We start from the raw sequence: 27,538 nt of genomic DNA on the forward strand, positions 1-27,538 counted from the left end.
GTTACTCCTGATAAGCAAGCTGGTTTGTGAATGTGAGGCATCAGTTAAAGTACTTCAAGCTTCTGATTCAGCTGCTATAAAAACACACTCTGTAGTAGTGCAGCAATGCAGAAGGGGGGTGGCAAAGTGGTTGGTGCACTTGCAATGTGGAACGTTCCCAGTTCAAACCCCATCCCTGTCACATTTCTCCATGAAATGTGGAGTTGTGTCAGGAAGGGCATCTGGGGTAAATCCTGTGTCAAAATCAACATGCAGGTCCACCTTGGATCTGCTGTGGTGACCCCAAGTGAAAACAAGGTAGCAGCCAAAGGGACTTACTTACTTTTACACAGTTTTCTTTTCAGTAAAATATTTCTGTAATTGTTTTCAATGAGAGAGGTTTTTTTGAGCACATTAATTTTGTGTTTTACTTAGTCCAGTATCGCCGGGCCTGAAAAAATTCTGTACATGATGCCTGTTTCACACAATGCTCAGTGACCTAAGTACTCGGAAATAAACCATATGTTTGGAATACTTGTGCAAAGAATTCTTAATTTTGTTTTCATGTGAACGGATGTTTTCTGTCCCTTTAACTGATATAGAGGAAGCTGTCTTTGTATCCCGTCATCGTGGACGAGCACCGGGATCATAGTCCTGAATACACAGCGGTCCACTGTGGCCACATCCACTCAATGCTGAGACTGTGTGTGTGTGTGTGTGTGTGTGTGTGTGTGTGTGTGTGTGTGTGTGTGTGTGTGTGTGTGTGTGTGTGTGTGTGTGTGTGTGTGTGATGAGATAAGTGGAGTTGTTGGCAAGCTGGAGGATCAGAGATCAAACTGTCTTTGTCCAGAGAACTGGAACTTATTGTTCCAGTGTCTGATGCGGCACAGTGCACATACATGCATACGCACCTGACGATTGTGTTTTCTGCTTTGTCCAGGCTAACATTGGTCAGATGGACACAGCCAAGGACATGTGGAAGATGATCATGGGAAATTTAGCACTCATTCAGGTAAAAAAACAAAACAAAACATTTGTCTCACTGAGCTTCACTTCTGACAAAAACTGTATTTAAGAGCAAGTTGAAGCACATGGCACTACGAGTTTCTTAATGTTGCTACAGAAGGGGGGCAAATTTATTTTAAAGACACTTGTGCACATAACACATGATTGGTAGTATACAGTGGCTTGCAAAAGTATTCAGCCCCTTGGTATTTCACACATTTTAATTTGTTTATGCCATTTCAAATACAAAAAGTAAATCAGACTTCTCAGTATAACAATATCTAAAGTGATCTTCTCTTAAACCCAAACTCAAAACAAATCTCTACAACTTGATATAAATTAATCAAAAATATAAAAGCTACAATGCTGGTTGCATAACTAATGTGCCCCCTTGCTATAATACCTGTAAATAATTAGGTTAATTGGCAGTTTTCTTCAGACAAGTCAGGGGATGGATACATGAACATTTTCAAGTCACTGAATATGTCTTGGACTTTACATCAGTTATGAAGAAATGCAAACAATATGACACTCTATGATAAATCTGTGTGGAGTAGACAGTTCTCAAAAACTGAGTGACTGTGCAAGAAGAAGAAGCGTGAGGAAAGCCACCAAAACACCCAGACAACACAGAAGAAGTTATTTCTTCTGAAATTGTGCACAGTGCATGTGTTGCATTTGTATCCCCAGTTATACAGCTTCATGATGAAGTGGTACGGAGGAGGACTTATTAAAAAGAAGACCTGAATTTCAGCTAAAAATTGCCAGAAGGTACATCTGAGATGCAAGCCTAGATATGTTTTGGTGAAAGAAAATCCTCCTCCATAGATGGGGATTTTTCCAGTTTTCCAATATTTTTCCTGGCTTTGACCTCTGACATACGACCTTGAAAAATGAATCAGTTCTTGCCTATCAGGGTATGAATATTCATTGAAAAATTCATAGTGATGTATGAAAAATTGGAAAAACAGGAGCGAAAACTTTACCTACTCCAATTTCAGTGGTGGAAGTAATAATAATAATAATAATAATAAATTCTCAGGATTTCCCAGAGAATTTGTGGCTGAAATTAAAAATATTCAGAAAGAAGAAAAAGTTCACAAGTGGACAAGGGCAAAGTTAAATTATTTCATTGTATGTTGTTGCAGCAACAATATATTGTCACCAGCAACAATACAGACAGGTACCACTCAAACATCTGGATGCATGTTCCCATTTAATTGAATTTGAAAGTGTGTTTTGACTGGTACTGTATTGTCACCCATCACTACACATTGTTTCCGCTTGACACTTTGTGCCGGGAGTGTCACAACATGTGAACAATTGGGCTGGTGAAATTATGTATGAGGTGTATTAGATAAGAAACACTATTTTTTTTTAACTACACTCAACAAAAATATAAACACAACACTTTTGGTTTTGCTCCCATTTTGTATGAGATGAACTCAAAGATCTAAAACTTTTTCCACATACACAATATCACCATTTCTCTCAAATATTGTTCACAAACCAGTCTAAATCTGTGAGAGTGAGCACTTCTCCTTTGCTGAGATAATCCATCCCACCTCACAGGTGTGCCATATCAAGATGCTGATTGGACACTATGATTAGTGCACAGGTGTGCCTTAGACTGCCCACAATAAAAGGCCACTCTGAAAGGTGCAGTTTTATCACACAGCACAATGCCACAGATGTCACAAGATTTGAGGGAGCGTGCAATTGGCATGCTGACAGCAGGAATGTCAACCAGAGCTGTTGCTCGTGTATTGAATGTTCATTTCTCTACCATAAGCCGTCTCCAAAGTAGTTTCAGAGAATTTGGCAGTACATCCAACCAGCCTCACAACCGCAGACCATGTGTAACCACACCAGCCCAGGACCTCCACATCCAGCAAGTTCACCTCCAAGATCGTCTGAGACCAGCCACTCGGACAGCTGCTGAAACAATCGGTTTGCATAACCAAAGAATTTCTGCACAAACTGTCAGAAACCGTCTCTGGGAAGCTCATCTGCATGCTCGTCGTCCTCATCGGGGTCTTGACCTGACTCCAGTTCGTCGTCGTAACCAACTTGAGTGGGCAAATGCTCACATTCGCTGGCGTTTGGCATGTTGGAGAGGTGTTCTCTTCACGGATGATGCAAAGGAGATGTGTTGCACTGCATGAGGCAAATGGTGGTCACACCAGATACTGACTGGTATCCCCCCCCCAATAAAACAAAACTGCACCTTTCAGAGTGGCCTTTTATTGTGGACAGTCTAAGGCACACCTGTGCACTAATCATGGTGTCTAATCAGCATCTTGATATGGCACACCTGTGAGGTGGGATGGATTATCTCAGCAAAGGAGAAGTGCTCACTATCACAGATTTAGACTGGTTTGTGAACAATATTTGAGGGAAATGGTGATATTGTGTATGTGGAAGAAGTTTTAGATCTTTGAGTTCATCTCATACAAAATGGGAGCAAAACCAAAAGTGTTGCGTTTATATTTTTGTTGAGTATATATGGATTTGAATGACATGCGATTACACCAATCATGCTTGAACCCTCGTGCGCATGCGTGAGTTTTTTCACGCGTGTCGGTGACGTCATTTCCCTGTGGGCAGGCCTTGAGTGAGATGTGGTCCAGCCCTCTCGGCTGAATTCCTTTGTTTCACACGCTGCTCGAGACGGCGCGCGTTGCTTTATCAAAATTTTTTCTGGACCTGTGAGGAATATCCGAGTGGACACTATTCAAGAAATTTAGCAGGTTTTCGGTGAAAAGTTAACAGCTGATGAGAGATTATGGGGTGTTTCTGTCGCTGTAAGGACTTCCCACGGAGCGGGACGTCGCGCAGCACTTCCAGGCGCCATCGTCGGCCTGTTTCGAGCTGAAAACATCCTAATTTAAGGCTTAATTCACCCAGGACGTCGTGAGAGAACAGAGAAGATTCAGAAGAGGCCAGCATGAAGACTTTATGCGGACATTCCACTGTTTAAGGACATTTTGTAATGAAAGACGTGCGCTCAAATTCGCAGAGTCGTTTCCGTGACGACTCGGCGAATCTGTGTGCGCCGCGACAGGAAAAACACCTCCGTGTTGAAAACCATTTGTAAAATTCAGGTGGCTTTTGATGGCTTTCAACAAGTGAGTAACTGACAAAAAGTTTAACAGCTTGGGCATGTTCCAACTTGTCCGTTAAGGTTTCCAACGGAGGTGTTTTTCCTGTCGCGACCCCCCGCGGTCGGGTCCGGCCTGACATGCGACTCTGCCCGCACATTCTTTCATTACAAAATGTCCGTTAACAATGGAATGTCTGAATAAACTCCTCATGCCGACTTCTTCTGAAAGTTCTCTGTTCTCTGACGACTTCCTGGGTCAACTGAGCCTGAAATGTGGAAGTTTTCAACTTGAAACGGCGAGACGCTGCCGCCTCGAAGCGCAGATCGCCATCAGGTGCCGTGGGCCGTCCTTAAAGCGACACCACCAGACCAAAATCTCTCATCAGCCCTTAAAATTTTTACCGAAAACCAGCTGAATTTATCGAATGGTGTCCACTCAGTTGTGCCTTACAGCTTTTGAAAAAATTTTTTATCAAACAAAGCAGCAGTCTCTGAGCCATTCCTAAACAATGAAAAATCGATGAGAGGGTGTGCAACTCCTCACTCAAAGACTGCCCACAGGCGAATGACGTAACCGACAGGCATGAAAAAACTCTTGCATGCCCACGAGGGTTCAAGCATGTCTGATGTAATCACACGTGATTCAAATCCATATGGTTTTTGAAAAAAATAATAAGGTCGGATACTTTTCTAACAGACCTCGTATATGACACAACAGTTGTGTGTCTTTGACAGAGACTGAGAGAAGCACAGATTTTTAATATTTTACTTTAGTGGACACTCAAGAGAGACCCGTCCAGTCATCGACAACCTGGACTCTGAAACTGGTGGTCAGGTCCTTTCTGTGTGGCCTTTGTATGTTCTCCTCATGTTTGCGTGGGTTTCCTCCAGGTGATCTGGCTTTCTCCCACTTCCAAAGACATGCAGGTTCGGTAAATTGGTGACTCTAAATTGAGAGTATTTTGTCTTATATGAGTGAAGCGATGGTGCCAAAGGGAGGCCTAAACCGGAAGTGCCACATTTTGAGTCCACAGTGAAACAGGAAATGTCAAATGTTGAACACTTCCTGGAAAAAAAAAAAACAGTATAGATTAACCTGTTTTTCAGTATGCTGTTTTTGCTGTGGTATGTTCATCCTCTGTAAGGTTTTTGTGTAGTTTTTGTTTGTCTCAATAAAAAAATAATAATAAATGAAAGACAAAGAGGAGATCTCATGTGAATAGAGGAGATCTCATGGGAGTTCAGTGGACAGTCGACACCGAAACAGGAAATGCTAAATGTTGAGTCGACACTGAAACCAGGAATGCTAAAGTGAGAGGAAGCGCACACCTTGACAGCTCATGAGGTCAGTCAGTGACTGTTTAGTGTGTAAATTACATGAAGGGTTGTAGCCATGCTAATGCTCCCCAGAACCATTTACTGAAAAAAGTCTGAATGACCTAAATGAGATGGTGAGGACTTTCCAGGCATTTAAGAGGCAAATAAAGAAAAATGCCAAAGATGGCAAATTGCAAAACCCTCAGAAGCTGAAGGGTTTTAGTCATGCTAATGCTCCCCAGAACCATTTACTGAAAAAAGTGTGAAGGACCTAAATTACATTGTGAGAAGCTTCGCTCACTCATACCATGCATACAAGGTCTGTTAGAAAACTATCCGACCTTTTTATTTTTTAAAAAAACTATATGGATTTGAATCATGTGCGCTTGCATCAGCCAAGCTTGAACCTTCGTACGCATGCGTGAGTTTTTTTCACGCCTGTCGGTTGTGTCATTCGCCTGTGGGCAGGCTTTGAGTGAGCACGGGTCCAGCCCCCTCATCAGATTTTCATTGTCAGGAAAATGGCTGAGCGATTGGAGCAGCGCTGAATCAAATTTTTCCAGAAACTATGAGAGACAGCCAGGTGGACACCATTCGGAAGATTCAGACGGCTTTTGGTGAGGATACTCTGGGCGTCACACAGATTAAGGACCATTACAACTGGATTAAAGACGGTCCACAGCGGCGCAGGGTGTGCCGTGCTCCGAGCGGCCAAACAACCAGATCATTTCCAAAGTGAAGACTGTGTTGATCCGGGACATCATCTGACTACCAGAGAAATTGTGGAAGAGGTGGACATCAGCACTTTTGCGGCACATTCCACTGTTACAGGAGATTTTGTAATGAAAGACGTGCGGAGGAATATGCGCGTCGGCACGGAGCCGCAATGGCGCACAACAAAAAGCACGTCCGTGTTGGAAGTCTCACAGGACAAGTTGTGACATGCCCAGCTGTTACACAATTTCTCGGATACTCAATCGACTGAAAAGCCACCGAAAGCTATCTGAATCCTCCAAATGGTTTCCAACACGGACGTGCCGCTGTGGGCCGTCTTTAAACCGGTTGTAATGATCCTTAATCTGTGTGACGCCCAGAGTATCTTCACCGAAAGCCATCTGAATCTTCCGAATGGTTTCCACCTGGCTGTCTCTCACAGTTTCTGGAAAAATTTGATTCAGCGCTGCTCCAATCGCTCAGCCATTTTCCTGACAATGAAAATCCGACAAGGGGGCTGGACCAGTGCTCACTCAAAGCCTGCCCACAGGCGAATGACGCAACCGACAGGCGTGAAAAAACTCACGCATGCGCACGAAGGTTCAAGCTTGGCTGATGCAAGCGCACATGATTCAAATCCATATAGTTTTTTAAAAAATAAAAAGGTCGGATAGATTTTCTAACAGACCTCATATTAATTATTGTTATTCTAACCCTAATGTGCATTTGTGAATATTAAATAACAAAATGTGTGTTGCACATGCACATGGAGATTGCACGAATATGCTCAAAATAAAATTTAGAGAAAATCTGCTAAATTTTGTTCAAATTAAATAAAAAGGTACTATGTGAGAATGGTACTGAAAAAAGGATTTAATCTGTCAACCTGTTGGTTTTGAAAGATGCTTATATGTAATTGTGCAGTTTCATACACATAGAATTTACAGAAAACAGTGTTTATTTGATAGCTGATCATTTGAACCTGTGTGTGTGCATTCAGGTCCAGGCCATCGTTGTGGGGTTCCTGGCATCCATAGCTGCTGTGATCTTTGGCTGGATCCCAGAGGGACACTTTCAGCTGGGTCACGCTGTGCTGTTGTGTGCCTCCAGTGTGTCCACGGCCTTCATAGCCTCTCTGCTGCTCGGTACGGCCACAGCACACCATGTACAGGATGGCAACAAGCTCCTCACTGTGCGTTTAGTCCCACCACATCATGCTGAAATTAGCAAAGAGTCGTGTTAAAATTAAATGCTATTTTACAAGGCACAGCAAGACAAAGGGAGTGAAATGTAAAGTAGATTGGTCTTATCTTGTGTGCAAACAATCATGCTGGTGTCTATTTTTAACTAAGTGGGACTGTGCTCCTCAGCAGGCTGGTGCTTAAGTGCCACTTGACAAAATTGCTGCCATTTTTTCCCCCCATTTTCCATTCTATTAACTTGTAATTCACTTCAGTTTATTTATGCAGAGCTAAATCATAAGTCACCTCACGGTGACAGTCCAGACCTTATCCACCCAAAGAGCAAACACAATCGTGACAGTGGTAAGGGCCCCTTCAGACAGAGTACGAATAAGTACAAATCAGGGCAACTCACTGCTCGTATGAGCGAACCACGAAAACATCCAGCTGACAGGCAGGTGTGCACGATCCCGCTGTGATGGTATTGCGCATGCGACGGTGTCGTGCAAGCAGGAACACAGTGTAAGCAGCTGAGACATAGTGCACCACATCACACTGCTGATGTGGAGAAAAATAAAAACCAGGTGGATAACTAGTGAATATCACTGGGTTGATATGAATAATAAAAAAAAGGGGACACAATACAGAACCCCACGCTTAAATAACCCTGGTTAAATAAAAATAAATGCCACTCACGGGATTCAAACCTGTAAGCTCTGATTATCAGACAGAAACTTTACCACTGTGCTACAATCACTGTCTTATAACAGGAGCATGAAATGGCTAAAATCAACAAGCAGATAAATGTATTTTTTTAAAAAAGAGGAAAAAAATGCTGTAATAAGTGACCAAATGGCGTTTGTTATGGTGTATTTCTGCTGACTGAAACTGGCGTATTTGTCGCACTGTTGGCTTGTCATATGGTCCTGCGGTGTGCTGCTCACAGGACATGCGTGTCCTATCAAACAGATATGACATTCAGATCCCCTGCTGCGTGTCCACATGAACTGACGGTCCATTCCAGCTGGAACATCCTGTCAATGTGCGCTCTCTCCAGCCCGTCGCAAAAGCGATATGTTTTTATGAATTTCTATGTGAGGATAGCAAGCAGAGATGCACCTCACGGAGGAATGTTGTAAGTTCATGTCCTTCTAAACACAGTAGGTGTTCTCCAGCTGGGACATCGAGGAGCAAAGCAAAGCACAGCAGCCACTGTGAGCAGACACACCCCCTGTCTGTTCAACGCCCAGAGCAGTGTGTCTCTGTGTTATGTGGTCAGGCACTTCCCTGTGCTGTGTTCTCAGACCCCACTGTGATCAGATCTGTACATACATATCAGCATTTTATGCAAGTATTCACCCCCCCCCCCCCCCCCGGCACACCACATGTGCCGGGGGGAGCGGGGGTTGGCGCGACACACCCACACACCTGCGGGACACATGCACCACATGTGTGTTGCTTTCACACCACACTCGTGGGGCACTTAGACAAATTTCACATCCAGCTCGACAGTGATCGTCTGCTGGCTGTTTTTGTGCTAATAGTGCAAATGGCCACACATTTTCTAAGTGCCAAGCGAGCGGTGTAGATGTTTGTATGTGTCACCTGGAATTTGGCCGACACCTGCCGCTAGAGAGATCAAATGGGCTCTCACAGGGCACACTCTGTCTTTCAGCCACTGGTGAGCACAGATAGTTCTATCAACAGGTGCACGAGGCGTTGGAGGCAGCTACAATTTTATACGTATTGCATACAATTCCTGCTTCATGCGCACTTCATGTGCAATTTGACCACATTTGTACTATGTGTGAAGGGGCCCTAAAGAAAGACTCCCGCAGTGTTTCTTTTTTTTAAGTACGGAAGGAAACCATAAGAAGACCAGCCTGCACGGGGTGACCATCTGCCTTGTGAATTGTTCAAAATAAAACAAAAAATGATAGAAATGTTGCAGCTAAACAACCATATATGTATTCCAGGGTCCATAATGGCAAATAGTTGAAAACAACATTATGTCTAACTGTAGTTAGGATGTGTTAAAAGCAGAAGACAGATTTCATGTATCTATCCATGTACTGTACAATAAAGGCCCTTCTTCTAACAAAGTGAAGATGAGAGTCCCAGTATAATAGAATGTGTTTGTGAGTCAAGGATTGTTTTCATGCCAGATCAGTTACTGAGGCAATAGATTTCCGATAGCTCTTCCCAACCCAGATATGGCTCGTACCCCAACCAGAAAGACCCATCATCCCCCAAAAGGACAGAAGGGGTTCAAAAGTTCCAAGATAGCCTGCACACATTTCGAAGCAAGTTTAGACCAATTCATACTTGAGATACAGTGAGGAAAATAAGTATTTGAACACCCTGCAATTTTGCAAGTTCTCCCACTTAGAAATCATGGATAGGTCTGAAATTTTCATATTAGGTGCATGTCCACTGTGAGACACATAATCTAAAAAAAAAAAAATCCAGAAATCACAATGTATGATTTTTTTTAAATAATTTATTAAGAAACAAATGCGTGTACAATCATCTCTAGCTCATTAAAAGCCACCATTTTACGTAATTTGGAAATATTACAAATATTCCTGTGGCGGGTGCGAGCCGACGCGCCAATCCGTCCGCACGTCTTTCGTTAAAAAAATCTCCTTTAACAGTGGAATGTCCGGATAAACTGCTGATTCCGACCTCTTCTGAAAGTTCTCTGTTCTCTCACGACGTCCTGGGTCAACAGAGGCTTAAATTTGGAGGTTTTCAGCTTGAAACAGGATGACGACGTCGCCTTGGAGCGCTGCGCGACGTCCCGCTCCATGGGAAGTCCTTACAGCGATAGAAACAATCCAAAATCTCTCATCAGCCGTTAAAATTTTCACCGAAAACCAGCTGAATTTCTCGAATGGTGTCCACTCGGATGTGCCTCACAGTTTTTGAAAAAATTTGATCAAGCACAGCACCAGTCTCTCAGCAACTTCTCAGACAAAGGAATTCCGACAAGGGGGCTGGACCACTCCTTCCATAAGGCGTGCTCACAGGCGAATGACGTCACCGACAGGCGTGAAAAAACTCTCGCATGCCCACAAGGGTTCAAGCTTGGCTGATGTAATCACACGTGATTCAAATCCATATGTTTTTTAAAAAAAATAATAAGGTCGGATACTTTTCTCACAGACCTCGTATATGAAGTTTGCCAGTGCAAACAGCCCCACAGCATAATGGTCCCATCTCCAAACTTCACTGTTGGCGTGGTGTTTTTTGGGATGATGTGCAGAGCCATTTATAATGTGTATTATGGCATCCAAAGAGTTCAATTTTGGTCTCATCTGACCAGACTATATTCTCCCAGTATTTTCAGGCTTGTCTAAATGTTGTGCAGCAAACTTTAAACCAGCTTCAACGTACTTTTTTCTTCAGCCATGGAGTCTTGTGTGGTGAGTGTGTCTACAGGCCATGGCGGTTGGATTACTTGTTTTATTTTAAACAATTATACATGCTAATTCCAGGTCTTTCTGAAGCTCTTGACAAGTGGTTCTTGGCTCTTGGACAACTTTTCTGATAATTATTTTCAGTCCTCTGTCATAAAATTGACAAGGAACAGCTGTTCGGCAATGGTTTATGGTGAAATGATGTCCATGATCAGCTTATGGCCCCTACAGTGCTAACTGGAACATTCAGACATTTAAAAATCCTTCTTTAACCGATATCAGTATGTGTTGCAACAATATTGTTGTGAAGATCTTGAGAGAGCTCTTTGCTTTAACCAATCATGAGATGTTTCTTGTGTGACACCTTGGTAATGAGAAACCATTTTATAGGCCATCACTTGGTACTGAACCATCTGAATTTCAGTTTCTTTCCTCTGGTCACAGGATTATGGTCCCGAGGTGCAGAACAAAGCACTACAGGAACAGTTTTGTTCCAGCTGCTATTATTCAGATGAACAAGTCATCGTGGCAAATTTTGCACCAGTTTAGGTGGCTTTAGGTGGTTGCCAGGCTGTGGTCTATTGTGGCTCTGAGCACTTTCATGTCTGTGTCAGGTGTTTGTGTATGTTTCGTGTTGTCGCATATGTTTAATAAGTTGGATGCTCTCTGTTACTGCAACACAAATCTACCTACGGGTATCAATAAAGTGACCTGAACCTGATATTAATTTGCATGGACAAGGGGCAGGACTGCTTTCTAATTACTGAGAGATTTCAGCTAGTGTCTTGGCTTTCCATGCCTTTTTGCATCTTCCTTTCTTCAGATGTTCAATACTTTTTCCTATGTCATTTCACATTATTACTCATAAACTAATTTATGGACAACTATGGTTTGATTTCATTGTATGTGTGTATTACTTGGATTATTCCTGATGTCTGTCAATAGCACCTTTAGAAATATATTTACTAAGAAAAATGGTGCACGGCTAGACTGGTTATCTGGCATACCAGGCAAATCCCGCTGGGCCCTTGCGTATTTTGGGCCCCCTCAGGTCTGTCATTAAAAATATATATGTATATAATTATATTTTTTATTGATTGCGACGGTAAAAAATGACACATAGAGGCCCATTGGAGGCTTCTCCTGAGGCACATTGGGCTAGTCCAATGAAATTCCTTGGTTCTCGAAGGCCCGCCCCTCCCTACAGGCCCCCACTTGACCCAAGTCATCACTCAAAGTTTTGGCTATTCGGTCTGAGCTCGAGTTGAGAACGGAGAGTTGTGTGCAAAATGGAGAAGCAAAAGAGTGGAGCTGAGAAGCGTAAGGAAAAAAGAAAACGGAAATTAAAAGACGACGCAGCAAAATGTGCCAAAATCACAGATATGTTTAAAACCACAAGCTCGACCTCGGGTTCGGGTAGTGGGGCCGCCCGTCCGTCATTTCAAACTAGCCCAGGACTGGTGTCGAGAGCACAGGTGGTGGAGAGTGAAGAGAAGGAGGAGGAGGAGATGGTTGTCAGAGCTGGGGAACCAGAGGAGCAGAGTGAGCAGGAGGAGGAGGAGACGGAGATGGAGAGAGACGTGACCCAGCAGGGAGAGATTGAGGTTAGAATTCATCTCAACACTTGCTAGTAGCTAGCCAATGCAGTGTAGCTATTCACCGCTTCGGCGTTTCGTTTCCCATTTATTGCCTGAAACTAAGACTAAGTCCATTCAGTAAGCTCACTGACAGTATCTCTCGACTGGAGCAATTGAAAGCTGAAAGTATGAAAATGTTAACCTAGGACAGGGGTGGCCAAGTTCGGTCCTCGAGAGCCACATTCCTGACACTCTTAGTTGTCTCCCTGCTCCAACACACCTGAATGCAATGAAAGACGCGTTAGCAGACTTTTAATGAGCCTTTCATTGGATTCAGGTGTGTTGGAGCAGGGAGACAACTAAGAGTGTCAGGAATGTGGCTCTCGAGGACCGAACTTGGCCACGGAAATTATTACTAAGGGATTAATTTTATTCAGTAAGACTTAGAACATACAATAGCAGCCCAGATGAAGTTGTGCACAACACAGCCCTTTTCTTACTGTGTATTAACAGAAATCATATTTACCTCATGGCCTATGCAGCACATTTTCCCTACTGTTTCCATGTTATTCAATTGACCATCTATATTTAAGGACATAATACATTAGGGAATTAGGAGTTGGAGCACCTGTGCGTGTGTGTGTGTGTGTGGTGCCTTAGCTTTGGTGTCAAATAATACTCTGACTAGATTTGGTGTCCAACTTACAGTGTTGTGTGTGTTAGTGAAATATTGCTTTGCTTAACCCTCGTAAGGTGTTTGGGTCTGTGGGACCCGGTTTCAGTTTTTGCTTAAGGAAAATGGTATGAATATATATATATATATATTTTTTTTTTTTTCACATTGAGATTCACTGGCCAGGACTCATATCAGGGCTCATACCAGGGCTCATAATCAGGAAAAAAAAAGTCAGTGACCTTATCGTCCTCTCTCTCTATCTCTCACCCTCAAAAACATACAAACACAGAACTTCACATACATTCTTCTTTAGCATATGTTTCCAGACATCATATATAGGCCTATATATATATATCGTATATATTACGGCGCTGGGCCCTCAGGTGATCAAAAAGTGCCCAGGCCCTTTTCAGATGCCACTCCAGCCCTGAAATGGTGACATGTTCAATACTTATTTTACACACTGTATCAAAGGATATAATCCATACAAAGAAGTAATCCACCCATTGAATGCAGAAATGTTACAGAAAATGTCATGGTTTCAATTTAAATTGAAATGACAATACTGATGACAAAAAGTTTTGGCATTTTTCACTTATTGTTCAAACCTACAAATGTCCTGTTTTACTTAGAAATTCAGTGTCCTCCAAAGTATTGGAACACTTGGTATTTCACACATTTTAGTTTGTTTATGACATTTCAAACTCAGAAAATACAAAGAATAAAAAATTCTAAACTCAAATTGAAAGCAAATTGAAAGCAAAGTGTTCCAATACTTCTGTATGCCACAGAAATGAAGGATGCTCTGACATCCAGTTCCATCAAATATAATACATAATTGTCTGACATCATGAATGTTTATCGATCTAAGATTAAGTGGCATTCTGAGTTAATGCATACAGACAAACAAACAGTGAGTTGCTTGTAAATTGCTTGTGGTTTCTTTTAAATGATTAAAAAATCTGGAAATTGGATTTTTTTTGTTTGTTTGTTTAAACAGCAAGCCTCAAGTAGGAAACCATTTACATCACTGGACTTTGCTGTAAAACTTGTAGTTTGTCCTTTTTCCTTTTTTTGTCCTTTTCAACCAGGTTGTTGTTCTTCAGTTTGCTTTTCTGGAAACACTTTCTAGTCACTCTTTAAGAGTAACAGTATAGGAACAGTTCAAATACAATATAATATAATATCGCAGGTGAACCTGAAAAATAGACGACTAACATTGACAAAAATTGTAAAACAGGTACAACCCTAAATTTCAATAATGCAGCAATGGCCACGTACTGTTGCACACCTAAAAATGTGACGGTAGGAAGGAATAAGACAAAATAACACCTGACATGCTTCATCACTTGTATTCTCAATGCCTAAACATCTTTTAGGTGTTGTGAGAAGGAATGGCAACATTGGAATGTGTTAAATGCTTTATTGTCTCAACTTGAAATTGACCACACAAAACGTCTTGGGCTCATATGGTCTGCAATGAAATCAAAGTAAATGGATCAAAGGATCACAGTGTTTTTTTTTGTTTGTTTGTTTTGTTTTGAGGTTTTTTTTTCTTTGTATTTCCCATATTGTCCCAACTTGTTCCTGATTTGAGGTATTAAAACCTGACTGTTCTCTTGCACATCTCCGACTTGTCAAAGATTAAAGCGATGATGTCTGACTTGAAATCTCACAGGGCTCATCATGATTGGTGTGATCGTTGCATCCAGAAAAGTGGGCATCAACCCTGACAATGTGGCCACACCTATTGCTGCTAGTCTAGGTGACCTGATCACCCTCTCTCTGCTGGCCGGTATATCAACAGGACTGTACAAGGAACTAGGTGAGTGGTCACCATCCACTTTGAAACAAAGATCACTTTTCCTGTCAAAATAAAATGAAAGTTCTAACTGATTGTGCTGGGGTCAAACTGTCAGTTTTTAGTCAATTCAGAATTTAACGGAACTTACTGTCTTGTTCGGAATTATTGGCACCTCTGAATTTTGAGTGCAGAATTTAAAATATTTGAAAATTATAATAAATATATAAATTAAACAATTTTGTATCATCAGATGTCCGAAAATGTTTCAAATTACTTAACAATTACAACAACATAGACACTTTCGTTGTTGTGAGGTGACAGTGCTAACCACTAAACCACTGCGCCACCCAATTTTGCAAATACCTGCAGTGGCTTCCCACAAGAACACAGTCAGTCTCATTGGCAGTACCAATGGTGGTAGAATACCATGTTAGTTGTAGCAGTGTGGTGGCTTAGTGCAGGGGTGGCCAAGTTCGGTCCTCAAGAGCCACCTTCCTGACACTCTTAGTTGTCTCCCTGCTCCAACACACCTGAATCCAATGAAAAGCTCATTAAAAGTCTGCTAATGAGTCTTTCATTGGATTCAGGTGTGTTGGAGCAGGGAGAAAACTGAGAGTGTCAGGAAGGTGGCTCTCGAGGACCGAACTTGGTCACCCCTGGCTTAGTGGTTCCTACTGTTGCCTCACAGCAAGAAGGTCATGGGATTGCATCCCACCTGGTCCTTTCTGTGTGGAATTTGCATGTTCTCCCCATATTTGTGTGGATTTCCTCCAGGTGCTCTGGCTTCCTCCGACTTCCAAAGACATGCAGGTTAGGTGAATTGGTGACTTTAAAATGACCGTATTTGTGTGAATGAAAATGTGGCGCTTTTTGTGACAGTATCAAGAACCATAGATTCATTTATTTTGCGTGATGCCATCCTGAAATAGCGTGAGATTGGGTTGCCCTGCAACAGACTGGTGTCATGTCCAGGGTGTACCCTGCCTCATGCCCTGTGATTGCTGGGATATCCTCCAGCCCTCCTGGGACCCTTGAATAAGTATGTATAGAAAATGAATAAATGTCCAGTTGCGCTGCTCTGGTTTTGGGAGCAAACTTCTTACAAAGTGGAGAAACATTCAGCCATTTTTACTAGTGGTTGCCAAATTCATGAAGACCAATGCAGTCCTCGTAGCCAGCATGCCAGTGGCCGCATGTAAATCACCTATGACCAGTAGAGTGTCACCTCTGGGTCAATGGACAATCACTGAGGGAAGCTGTAAGTGGAATGTCTATCACATTGCAGTCGGAGTGTAGTAAGACAACAGACAAAACACACAGCAAATGCTTGAGTCTGAGCCTCATAATACACTTATTGGCTCATGTACTTACAGAGGATGGTGGCAGCTCTCCTTCGGCCATAGTTTCACTGCAAAAGCGAAAGTCCAGTTAAGCAGAGTGCAAACCGTAGCCACATCAATGCATGGAACAACACTGCCATCTACTGGATGACAGTGTTGCTTTGTGTGAATGGCAAGCTATTTGTGGATCTTTTGCTCTAAGAATGTCTCAAAATTATGTAACTTGGCGATGAATGCGTGTGATCGCTGATCAACAAATGCTGAATCACACTTCACAAAGAGAATTTTCAGTTTTGCAAAAGCCTTTATCATGATGAAGTGGTACAGAGGAGGATTTTCTCTCACCAAAACATCAAATCTATGCTTGCATCTCTGGTGTACCTTTCGGCAAATTATAACTGAACTTTCAGGTCTTTTTTTTTTTTTTTTTAAGAAAATCCTCCTCTATACCACTTCATCATGAAGCTGTATAACTAGGGGTACAAAATGCAAAACTTGCACTATACACAATCTCTCTAATCACAGCCAGAGAAGTCTATAACTTCTTCTGGGTTGTCTGAGTGTCTTGGTGGCTTTCCTCACTCTTCTCCTTCTTGCACATTCACTCATTTTTTGAGAACTGTCTGCTCTATACAGATTTACCATAGAGTGCCATACTGTTTGTATTTCTTCATAATGTATGTAAATAAATTCCAAGACATATTTAGTGACTTGGAAATGTTCATGTATCCATCCCCTGACTTGTCTGAAGAAAACTGGCATTAAAACTGATTATTTACAGGTATTACACCAAAGGGGCCCATTACTTATGCAACCATCATCTTGGCTTTTAGATTTTTTATTAAGTTTATAAAGTTTTTTATATCAAGTTATAGAGATTTGTTTTCAGTTTGAGTTTAGGAACATAATTTTCCAAATTTTTATTTTGAGAAACCTGATTTACTTTTGTATTTGAAATGGCATAAATAAATTAAAATGCATGAAATACCAAGGAGCCAAATACTTTTGCAAGCCACCGTATCTGGTTCCACTGCAAAGTAATGGTTTGTATTTCAGACCAGATTTATCTTCTTTTCCTCAGAATTCTGTCAGGGGTTTTCAGTAACAAAATGTGGGAAGAAATCTGCCCTTTCTTGAAGCAGTAATACGTAGGTAGCTTGGTAGGTCTGTAATTAGGTAGGTAGGTAAGTAGGTAGGTAGGTAACAAAGACTATTAATCCCCAAATTAAAATTTCAGTTGTCATAGAATCCAGGTACATCAGAACCTTAAAAGTAAAAATAAAACTTTTTGAGGTACCTCAAAAAGACAAAAAATAAAACAAAACAATACAAACAATAATAATACAAACAAGCAATAAGAAAAACTGAGGTAGAAACACATATGTGCAACAGATAAATAGTAAATAGTATAGACTTTTTTAGTCTAGTTCAGATGCCACAGGTCTTGCAGAGGCAGATACATTAAAGAGTCTGATGGCACTGGGCAGGAACGATGTCTTGTAACGTTCCCTTAGGCAGTGTGGTTGTATGAGTCTGTTACTGAAGCTGCTCTTAAGATTGTCCAGTGTCTCACGGAGGGGGTGGGAGACATTGTCCTTAATTACCTGCAGTTTAGGCAGCATTCTGTCCTGAATCACCTCCTCCAGGTTGGCAAGCTAGGAGCCAACAACAAACCCTACCATTTTGACCAGTTTATTCAGTCTGTTGGCATCCTTTGCTGTGATGGGTGCGCCCCAGCAAACCACAGCAAAGTAGATGATGCTCGCAACAACAGACTGATAGAACATCTGGAGCATCCTGTTACATATGTTAAAGGATCTGAGCCCTCTCAGGAAGTAAAGCCAGCTCAGGCGCTTTTTGTAGACGGCCTCTGGGTTTGGAAACCATTCCTATTTATTGTCTAGGTAGATGCCCAGATACTTATAGGATGGGACTATGTCCACATCAGTCTCACTGATGCAGACTGGAGAAGGCAGGGGCTTGTTCTTCCTGAAATCCACCACCATCTCCTTCCTCTTTGCCACATTCAGATGCAGGTGATTCTCTCCACACCACCTCACAAACTGGTCAATCAGGTCCCTATACTCATCCTCCCAACCATTTTCCACACACCCAACTATGGCCATGTCACCAGAAAATTTCTGTAGATGACACAACAAAGTGCAGTATTTAAAGTCTGCAGTGTAGGTGGTGAAAAGGAAGGGAGATAGAACAGTTCTTTGGGGGACCCCGATGTTACTGATGAAATGCTCAGACACACAGCTCTGAAGCCTCATGACCTGTGGTCTGCCCGTCAGATAGTTAGTGATCCATGTGACTAGGGGAGCATCCACCCACATTTTGTTCAGTTTCGCCTTCAGCAATCTAGGTTGGATGGTGTTAAAGGCGGTGGAGAAATCAAAGAGCATGATGTGGACTGTGGTGTCAGGTCTGTCCAGGGCAGAGTAAAATATAATGATGAAATATAATAATAAAATGTAATCCACTGAAAATGTCCTTGTCTTGTAGACAATCAGATAAGATGAAATATAGGAACACATCAAATTAAATTATCCAATAAATTGTCAATGAAACAATACATCATCTTCTCATGTTGTCACAGTGTAAATGATTTTTTTTTCTTCTGTGCAGAGTACAATGACTATGCTAGTCCATTGGTGTGTGCGGCGTTTGTGGCGATTTGTCCGCTGTGGGTGTTCATAGCCAGAAAGATCCCATCAACCAGGGAGGTCCTGTACTCGGGCTGGGAGCCCGTCATCATCGCAATGGCCATCAGCAGGTACAGCACACGTGAACTGAATGCTCACGATTTGTCAAACTGTTACACTGCTCATCTGCAAAGATCTTACAACTCCAATTCCAATGAAGTTGGGACGTTGTGTAAAATGTAAATTAAAAACAGAATACAATTTGCAAATCCTCTTCAACTTATATTCAATTGAATACACCACAAAGACAAGTTATTTAATGTTCAAACTGATAAACTTTATTGTTTTGTGCAAATATTTGCTCATTTTGAAATGGATGTCTGTAACACGTTTCAAAAAAGTTGGGACTGAGCAACAAAAGATTGGGAATGTTGATGAATGCTCAAAGAAGACCTAATTGGAAACAGGTGAGTGTCATGATTGAATTGAGGACACTAATTGTGAGTGACAGGGTTGGTATGCGATTGTTAATTGCTCTTCGTAAAAGGAGCATCCCCAAAAGGCTCAGCCGCTCACAAGCAAAGATGAGGAGAGGATCACCACTTTGTGAACTGCATGACAAAATAGTCCAACAGTTTAAGAACAATGTTTCTCAACATTCAATTGCAAGGAATTTAGTGATTCCATCATCTACAGTCCATAATATAATCAAAAGGTTCAGAGAATCTGGAGAACTTTATTCACGTAAGCAGCAAGGCCGAAAATCAACATTGAATGCCTGTGACCTTCGATCCCTCAGGCGGCACTGCATTAAAAAACAACATCATTGTGTAAAGCAGGGGTGGCCAAGTTCGGTCCTTGAGAGCCACCTTCCTGACACTCTTAGTTGTCTCCCTGCTCCAACACACCTGAATCCAATGAAAGACTCGTTCAGAAAGACACTTCAGAAAACCATTGTCAGTTAACACAGTTCGTCGATACATCTACAAGTTAAAACTCTACCATACAAAGCGAAAGCCATACATCAACAACATCCAGAAACACTGCCGCCTTCTCTGGGCCTGAGCTCATTTGAAATGGACAGATGCAAAGTGGAAAAGTGTGCTGTGGTCTGATGAGTCCACGTTACAAATTGTTTATGGAAATCATGGATGTCGTGTCTTCCGGACAAAAGAGGATAAAGGCCATCCAGGTTGTTACCAGCCCAAAGTTCAAAAGCCAGCATCTGTGATGGTATGTGGGTGTGTTAGTGCCCATGGCATGGGCAACTTACACGTCTGTGATGGCACCATCAATGCTGAAAGGTACATCCAGGTTTTGGAGCAACACATGCTGCCATCCAAGCAACGTCTTTTTCAGGGACGTCCCTGATTATTTCAGCAAGACAATGCCAAGCCACATTCTGCAAGTGTTCAAACAGTGTGGATTTGTATTAAAAGAGTGCGGGTACTAGAGTGGCCTGCCTGCAGTCCAGACCTGTTGCCCATTGAAAATGTGTGGCACATTATGAAGCACAAAACACAACAATGGAGACCCCGGACTGTTGAACTGAAGTCTTACATCAAGAAGGAATGGGAAAGAATTCCACCTACAAAGCTTCAACAGTTTGTGTCCTCAGTTCCCAAATGCTTATTGAGTGTTGTTAGAAGGAAAGGTGATGTAACACAGTGGTAAACATACCACTGTCACAGCTTTTTTTGAAACATGTTGCAGGCCTCCATTTCAAAATGAACAAATATTTGCAATAAGTAATAAAGTTTATCAGTTTGAACATTAAATATCTTGTCTTTGTGGTGTATTTAATTGAATATAGGTTGAAAAGGATTTGCTAATCATTGTATTCTGTTTTTATTTACATTTTACACCACGTCACAACTTCAATGGAATTGGGGTTGTATTGCTGTCACCCCGCCATTTGTCTTTCTGCAGACAAAATGCCTCAAAGTGTCACTGATGGATTTGTAAAGGGGCAGGATTTGAAATGAAATGAAAGCAAGCACATTATAAATGTGTTTTTCGATAATGAAATCATTTCTTGATATTTTTGTGACATCATCAAGATGTCACGCATATAACGTAATGACAAATGATTAGTTGACTGATACCATTTTTAGATCACCTCTCTAACCCTGTTAGATGGAGATATATTCTGGGAAATGTGGGTTTTTTTGTTTGTTTGTTTTACAATGATGACATCATTTCATGATGTCTTTGTGACATTATCATATTTTTTTTTCATATATTTAAAATCATTCAATCAATGGTATCATTGATACCATTTAATTACAAACCTTTTTCTGACTGATACTTGGATGCAACAATATCCAAGATAATGTGTTTATCACACTGTATTTTTGACAAACATAAACTTGACCTTCGTTCAATTACTAATACAATTCTACTCCAAAGGTTACAGTAATCATTTGGCACCTTGGTCAGGATACTCCTACCATGTTTGATAAAAATTTGCTTCCCTTTTAACAAGCCAGTGTGCAGAGGAATAATACCAAACAGTCAAGGGCGTAGGTTTGGTCTCAGCTTTGGTAGGGACAATACCACCCCCCCCCCCCGGCCCCCCTGCCCACCACCACCACCCCCTAACCCACTCATACCATTAGACGCACAAGTACAGCATAATACATAACATATGACGACATAATGCTGAATAATTTAACATTTTATTTACAATATTAAGCGTGTAGGCAAACAAACAGCTTAAATAACAAAATTGCACCCAAAATCACGAATCTATTCTATAGGCCTACACCTGAGAGAACAAGACAACAAAAAAATACTTGTGGAGCTAACAAAAAAAAAAAAAAAAAAGTTTTTGCAACCAAGATGTATAATCTATTCTCTTCATCAATAATGCAGTTGTAGGTATCTGGCAACCTAATTTAAAAAAAAAGGGATTTCCAATGATATATATGGTGTATTACGGTAAACGAAGCCTGTGATGTCATAACGCAGAGGAAAAACACGGACGTTTCACACTAATGCGCCGCTGATTCTCATTACCGTAAGTTCTTATGTAAGCCCTCACTCTGAAAAATTTAACACTGACAGCAAGCCAAGAACCCGTGCTTTCCAACAGCATGCTATATGTTGCATATATTACGGTAAAGTGCGTTCGGTGACTTTTGAAACGAGGCAAAAGTATGAAAAAGAACTGACAAAAAAGTACAGAGACAGACAGCAAACATAAATGTAGTCATTTCTGAGGAAAAGGCAGGGTGTTAGTGTCATTTGTGAAGGTGTGTGTGGGTGTGCAGTTTATTTTAAGTGTGGCGCACAGCATTGTTCGCAAGCCCTCCACCCCGCCCTTCTTGTTTTTCTGCACCGGAGCAGTGTTGCCAGATATGAAATATGAAAGTATCGTACCAAAACCTCAAAATTATCGTATTTTGGGAGAAATGATCGTACACAAACAAAACGCATACAACGTAGCTATTTTAGTGTTTTTTGTTGTTTTTTTTAATTTCCAAAGAATTTTATGTCACATTTTTAAACAGTAATTATAGTAATGGGGAAACTAGAACGCACTACTAGAAAGATTTTTTTTTTTCTGTGAAGGGACACAAACGTGTTAATTACCAGACTAGAAAGAGTCGAATTCAACCTCGAGGTGACTGTCGTCATCCGATGCCATGGCCACTTGTGCAGATTTTGTTGAACACAGAAAAAATGTTGACACCTCCATAAGGAACTTGAACTTTTTTTATTTTTCTTGTATATCTCTTTGCTCTTGTGTTTTGTTCGTTTGTCGTTGCATTTGTTGAAATAAAGTTTCAAAAAAAAAAAAAAGATGTTGGTTGGGGAATCTTCCTGTCACGGCACAGATTGGATGGAACTCATTACTTTGTATGGGGAGGGGGCGGGCTTTCAAATGACGTTGTCCCGGGCGGCCAAAGCCAGCAGCAGCCCTGTGTGTGTTGTGTCTTTGATTCCGCCTGAGTGCAACGCCTGCAAAATGATTCTTGGGTGTCAGAGAGAGATGCGTGTTTGGGCAACAGCTGAAATTATCGTACATTTTGGATTTTTTCCCATTATTGATCATACATCGTACAGAGGGCAAAACTATCGTACAAATACGATAATTATCGTACATCTGGCAACACTGCACCGGAGCCACCCATCCTCTGCGCTCCGGGACCTCCCACTTTACAAATTAAGCACTGCCTGCCACGAGATGCGCTTTGTTTACGTCCATGTGAGAAGAACGTGAGCCAATGAAATTGCAACATGGGTAACCCTGTCACTCTGGCACGTCGAAAACACAAAACATGACGACTAAAATTATAGTATCGAGTTCGCAAAAAAATAGTGAATGATTTTGTTATATAAACAAAAATGCTAAATATTGGTAGGGTCTATTTTGCCATCCCAAAATAATGGTTGTGACTTGTCCCTATGGTCCATATGCAAACCTACGCCCCTGCAAACAGTAATGGAACACAAGTCAACCCTGAATTTATCATCATGGGAGCTTTCCAGCATGGCTGCCGAGGTTGCACAACATAATTGCTCTTGTCAGCAGTTTGCTTTCAACATATTTGTTTTAAATAAATGGTTAAATAAAAAGGGATTGGGCAGCAAAAAAATCACAGTCGATATAAATGAAGTAATACAATGATTTTGGGCAACGTCATGATCCAAAACAATGTCCATGCTTACCACAAGAGGGCAGCATGTTTCTATAAAAGAAAACAGTCTTTGTGTGAGTTTGCAAACTTTCAGCTTTATAATCAAGGGGAGAGGCTTTGTATCAAGTTTTTGATTTGTAAAGGCAGAATGTAGACGTCAAATGAAATTGTAGTTCATCAGTAAAGCCGCATTCATTTTATTTCAAAGCTCCAAGTCCACAGTGGATGAACTATTTTTAAAAATACATGAGAAATATCAGATGTCTCCAAAATCTCACATGCCCATAGTACCCTGAACTCATCTAATCTCTGAGGAATAGTAATAACTGCTTTCATTTTGTTCTACAGTGTCGGAGGTCTGATCCTCGACAAGACAGTCACCAACCCGAACTTTGCCGGCATGGCTGTCTTCACTCCGGTCATCAACGGTGAGAAAACAATATGAGTAGAAAATTTTCATGACACTTTTAAAATGATACTGTGAGTGATGGAGACAATAAAACAACCAGTAAATTGACAAGTATCCCCCGGTGCCTTGGCAGGGGGTGGTGCCTCCGGGTTTGTGGGGCCCGCCTGTCTCCTCTCGGCTCCTCGGCTGCCCCTGCCACTCCGGGGTCCCATCCTGCACCTTCCCTGTTTCGGGGACCTCCGGGCGGGGTGGCCCATCCATCTGCAGCTCCCTGGCCCCCTGTCCCCCGTTGCTTTGCTCCTCCCTGGCCCTACCGTAGTTTCTCTGGCGCCTCCGCCGGATCTGAGGTTGGGCTGGGGGCCCGGTGGGGCCGGTGTATGTGGCTTCCTCCCCTCGCCGCGCCTCTCCTTCTGCCTGCTGCTTGGGGTTGGGCCTCACATGTCACACCCTTTTAATGCACTTCACCAGGTTAGCACCTGCACGCACATCATATTGGGTTGTAAGAAGCACATTGTAGGGTTCACATAGATTTGCGGTAGGGTGTTGGGGATGAGTTTGTGGGGCAGTCTGTGGCGCAGCTGTGCGCTGCAGCCTTCCACTGCGATCTCCATCCGCCACTCCTGCCTTGCAATTTTAATGTACACACCTTACTTCTACATGTTTAGTAAACACCTTCACCAATTTAGAGTCGGGATCACTAGGCGCTGGTGGGTTTGCAGGGCAGGCTGTGGCACAGCGGTGTGCCGTGGCCACCCACGGCAGTCTGCCACCTGCCGTCTCTTGCCCTGCTTTTAAAGCAACACTTTATCTTTGCACATTTAGGAGGTTGTATACAGCAAGGGAGATTAATTGTAACAACTATGGTGGGGTTGGTAGGTGGGTTGAGTGTGGCATGTGGGGTTGGCCCCGGGTGGCTGTGACTCTTGGGTGGGGGGTCTGCCTCGCCAGTTCTGCCGTGGTTCCGTGGCCCTGCTCTGGGCCTGTGGGGCCCGGGGTCCCGCGGCCTGTTGTGGGGGTGGGTGGTGGCGGTGGGGCGCGGGTGTTGGCACTGGGGGGTTGGCTACTGCTCCGAGGATGGGGGCCATGGACTCCGCGGGATGGGCCACGCTCTCGCTCGAGCGGTCTCCTGGTCATGGGCTTTGGTGTTTGGGGTGGGGTCCGGGGTGGGGGGGTTTTGGGGAGCCCTGCTGGCTGTGCTGGGAGGGCCTGGCTGTCAGGGGGCCTTGTGCTCTTCCTGGCCCCGGGGTTGGGCCCCGACTCTTGTCTGGGGGCCGGGCCCTGCCCTAGTATGGCTCAGTGGTCCCAACCTTCGGCTTTGGATTCGGTTGCGGTGGCTGCTTTGCCCCCCGTCCTTGCCGCCACTCGCTCCCGACCTCTGGGGCCATAGCCCTGTTGGTGTGGTTCTAGGGCTCTCCCTATTGGTGGGTCTATGCAGGCACCCTGTGTGCTTCCCTTGGGTATGGGGCTGCTCCTGTGCCTCCGTGGGGAGGGGTGGTGTCGGGGGTGCTTTCCGGCGCCATCGGGCCGCTCCCCTCTTGGTTTGCTGTGCTGCCCGGTGGCTCTGGGGGCTGCCTTTCCTGGCCCCTGTGCCCTTCCGCTGCCCCTTTTCTCCTGGGTCCCCCGGGGCCCTGCGTCCTGGACCCATGTCCGTCGGTGCTCGCGGCCGGCCATGTAGCTTCTGACGAGCCGGAGTGGTCCATGTCATATGGTAAGGTTCTGTACTCTTGTCTTGGCCCAACACACCAGCCACAGTAGTGATCGGATACTTAGCTGTGATCTGGGTCTCTGTGTGTGGATGGTCGCGTGTTTGTGGCCGTCACCACAATTCGGTTTTTGGGTGCTCTTAAGAGGATTCACACTATGGTGTTCTAGATTAGGGTATGGATGCTCACTAATTAGACAACAGACTGTTGCTGTCACTGTTTGTTCATGTGTGGTTGTTTGTCATGGTATGTCGTATGGTTGGGGCCCCGTCTCCTCGGTGTCTCACGTCACAGTTATTGTCTTCACCACTTGTCTCTAGTTCTTGTCTGTCTTTATGTTGTTTTGATGTTCAGCCCTTCCTGATAGTAGCTGTCAGTTGGCTTTGAGTAGGATGTTGTAGGCTGATCAGGAAGGGCGGATGGTGGTCACACACACACACACACCACATTCACTCATGCACTACATACCTTCTGTCTTGCAAGAATAAATTGCATATATGTGTATTAATGTTCATAAATGGTTCTGCCAGTGTGGCACTTACCATTACTATATATGCAGACAGGGGAAAGAAAAAAAAAGTATCCCCCCAAAAAGGCAGAAACACACACTCATGGTGGAGGAAAGTAGCGATAAATCAACAAAAACAAACCAATTTCATTCAGTTTGCCCCGAGCAGAATCAGTATTTTAACATTTCCAGTGAGGTCCAACCTGAAGATTATTGGGCCAGATCCAGTTAAACCAAATTCCAGCTCAGTATGACTGACCAGGGCTGACAGGACAGAAATTTGACCCTTGACTTTTTGGTCCAGACTGGCCCACCACTACAGTCCGCGTGCAAGGAGGAGTGCTGTTTTGTCCTCCATGGTACAGGTACAGGTCCTGTGGTGTCGTGGATGCGGTACAGTGCAGCATCAGCGCATCCTCCCAGACTTGACTTAACATGTTTGTCTGTCCAGTTGATGTCAAAGACCAACTTTTATAAGATAGGCTGGACAATATTTAAGTCCTCATGTTGGAAACAGGGAGACCACGACACATTTTACTTACTGGACTCACACATGTGCACTTTCATAGGAAGCAGAAAACATTTTAGTTTGTGAGAGAAGAATGAAAAAGGTCTTGTTACCAGTATACTGTCAAATAAACATTTCAGTTCAAGAACATTCCAAAATTTTTGAGCTTAGTTTTTGTTCCTTCAACCAGTTCAAAACTTCACCTGGGACACAAGCATTGACAGATGGATGAGATAAATGTGCAGATATTAGATATATAAACATTTGTACAAAGTTATCACCTTTGAAATCTAGCAGATGGACGCAGAAGTATCTTATGGAGGGAAATATCTCCTTTTCTGGAGCAATAAATGAGAAGTCAACATATGCTTATAAAAACAAGGCCCACAGATGAGCACCTAATCATTCACATTCAAACACCCTGACGTGTGCCTGTGTGTGTTTGTGACCTCACCACTCTGGGCATGGCCTCATGTCTCCATGTCTCCAACAGGTGTCGGGGGGAACCTGGTTGCAGTTCAGGCCAGTCGGATCTCCACCTACTTGCACATGAATGGTCTCCCTATGGGAGATCCAAACCCAAACCCCAGGAAGTGCCCCACGCCCTGCTCCACCTTCTTCGGATCCAGTGAGTTTTTGTCATATGAGAACTCTGACACATAACATTGTGATTGTTCTGCATGTGTCCTCACTATTGACCTCCTTCTCTTTCAGCGGTAAACTCTCGCTCGGCCCGTGTGCTCTTCTTCCTGGTCGCCCCAGGTCACCTCGTCTTCCTCTACACCATCAACTCCCTGAGGGGCGGGCACACCACCCTGACACCCATCTTCATCACCTTCTACCTGTCTGTTGCATTACTGCAGGTACACAAACACACTGCTCTGCACCTGCACCTCTGAGAAGGACCTTCCCAAAGAAAAATCTGTTTTAGTGTCAGACACTGAACGCACCACTTTCTGTTGCTATTACATATGATAAAAGTTAAGAATAATCTGTGCAGCAGG

The 27,538-nt window shown here is 43.0% G+C and overlaps 1 protein-coding gene across 1 annotated transcript in view; it reads left to right on the plus strand.

Annotated features, from left to right (window-relative positions):
• Window positions 1–27,538, plus strand: part of slc41a1 (solute carrier family 41 member 1) — a 144,951-nt gene that overhangs the window by 103,373 nt on the left and 14,040 nt on the right. Inside the window, exons 3-9 of the mRNA XM_034167402.1 lie at window positions 920–991; window positions 7,119–7,263; window positions 14,650–14,796; window positions 18,747–18,894; window positions 23,755–23,834; window positions 27,028–27,162; window positions 27,249–27,397. Of these exons, the coding sequence (XP_034023293.1) occupies window positions 920–991; window positions 7,119–7,263; window positions 14,650–14,796; window positions 18,747–18,894; window positions 23,755–23,834; window positions 27,028–27,162; window positions 27,249–27,397 (876 nt within the window). The remainder of the gene's footprint in view (window positions 1–919; window positions 992–7,118; window positions 7,264–14,649; window positions 14,797–18,746; window positions 18,895–23,754; window positions 23,835–27,027; window positions 27,163–27,248; window positions 27,398–27,538) is intronic.

Source organism: Thalassophryne amazonica, chromosome 3, assembly GCF_902500255.1.
Source record: "Thalassophryne amazonica chromosome 3, fThaAma1.1, whole genome shotgun sequence".
NCBI classification, from domain to species: Eukaryota; Metazoa; Chordata; class Actinopteri; order Batrachoidiformes; family Batrachoididae; genus Thalassophryne; species Thalassophryne amazonica.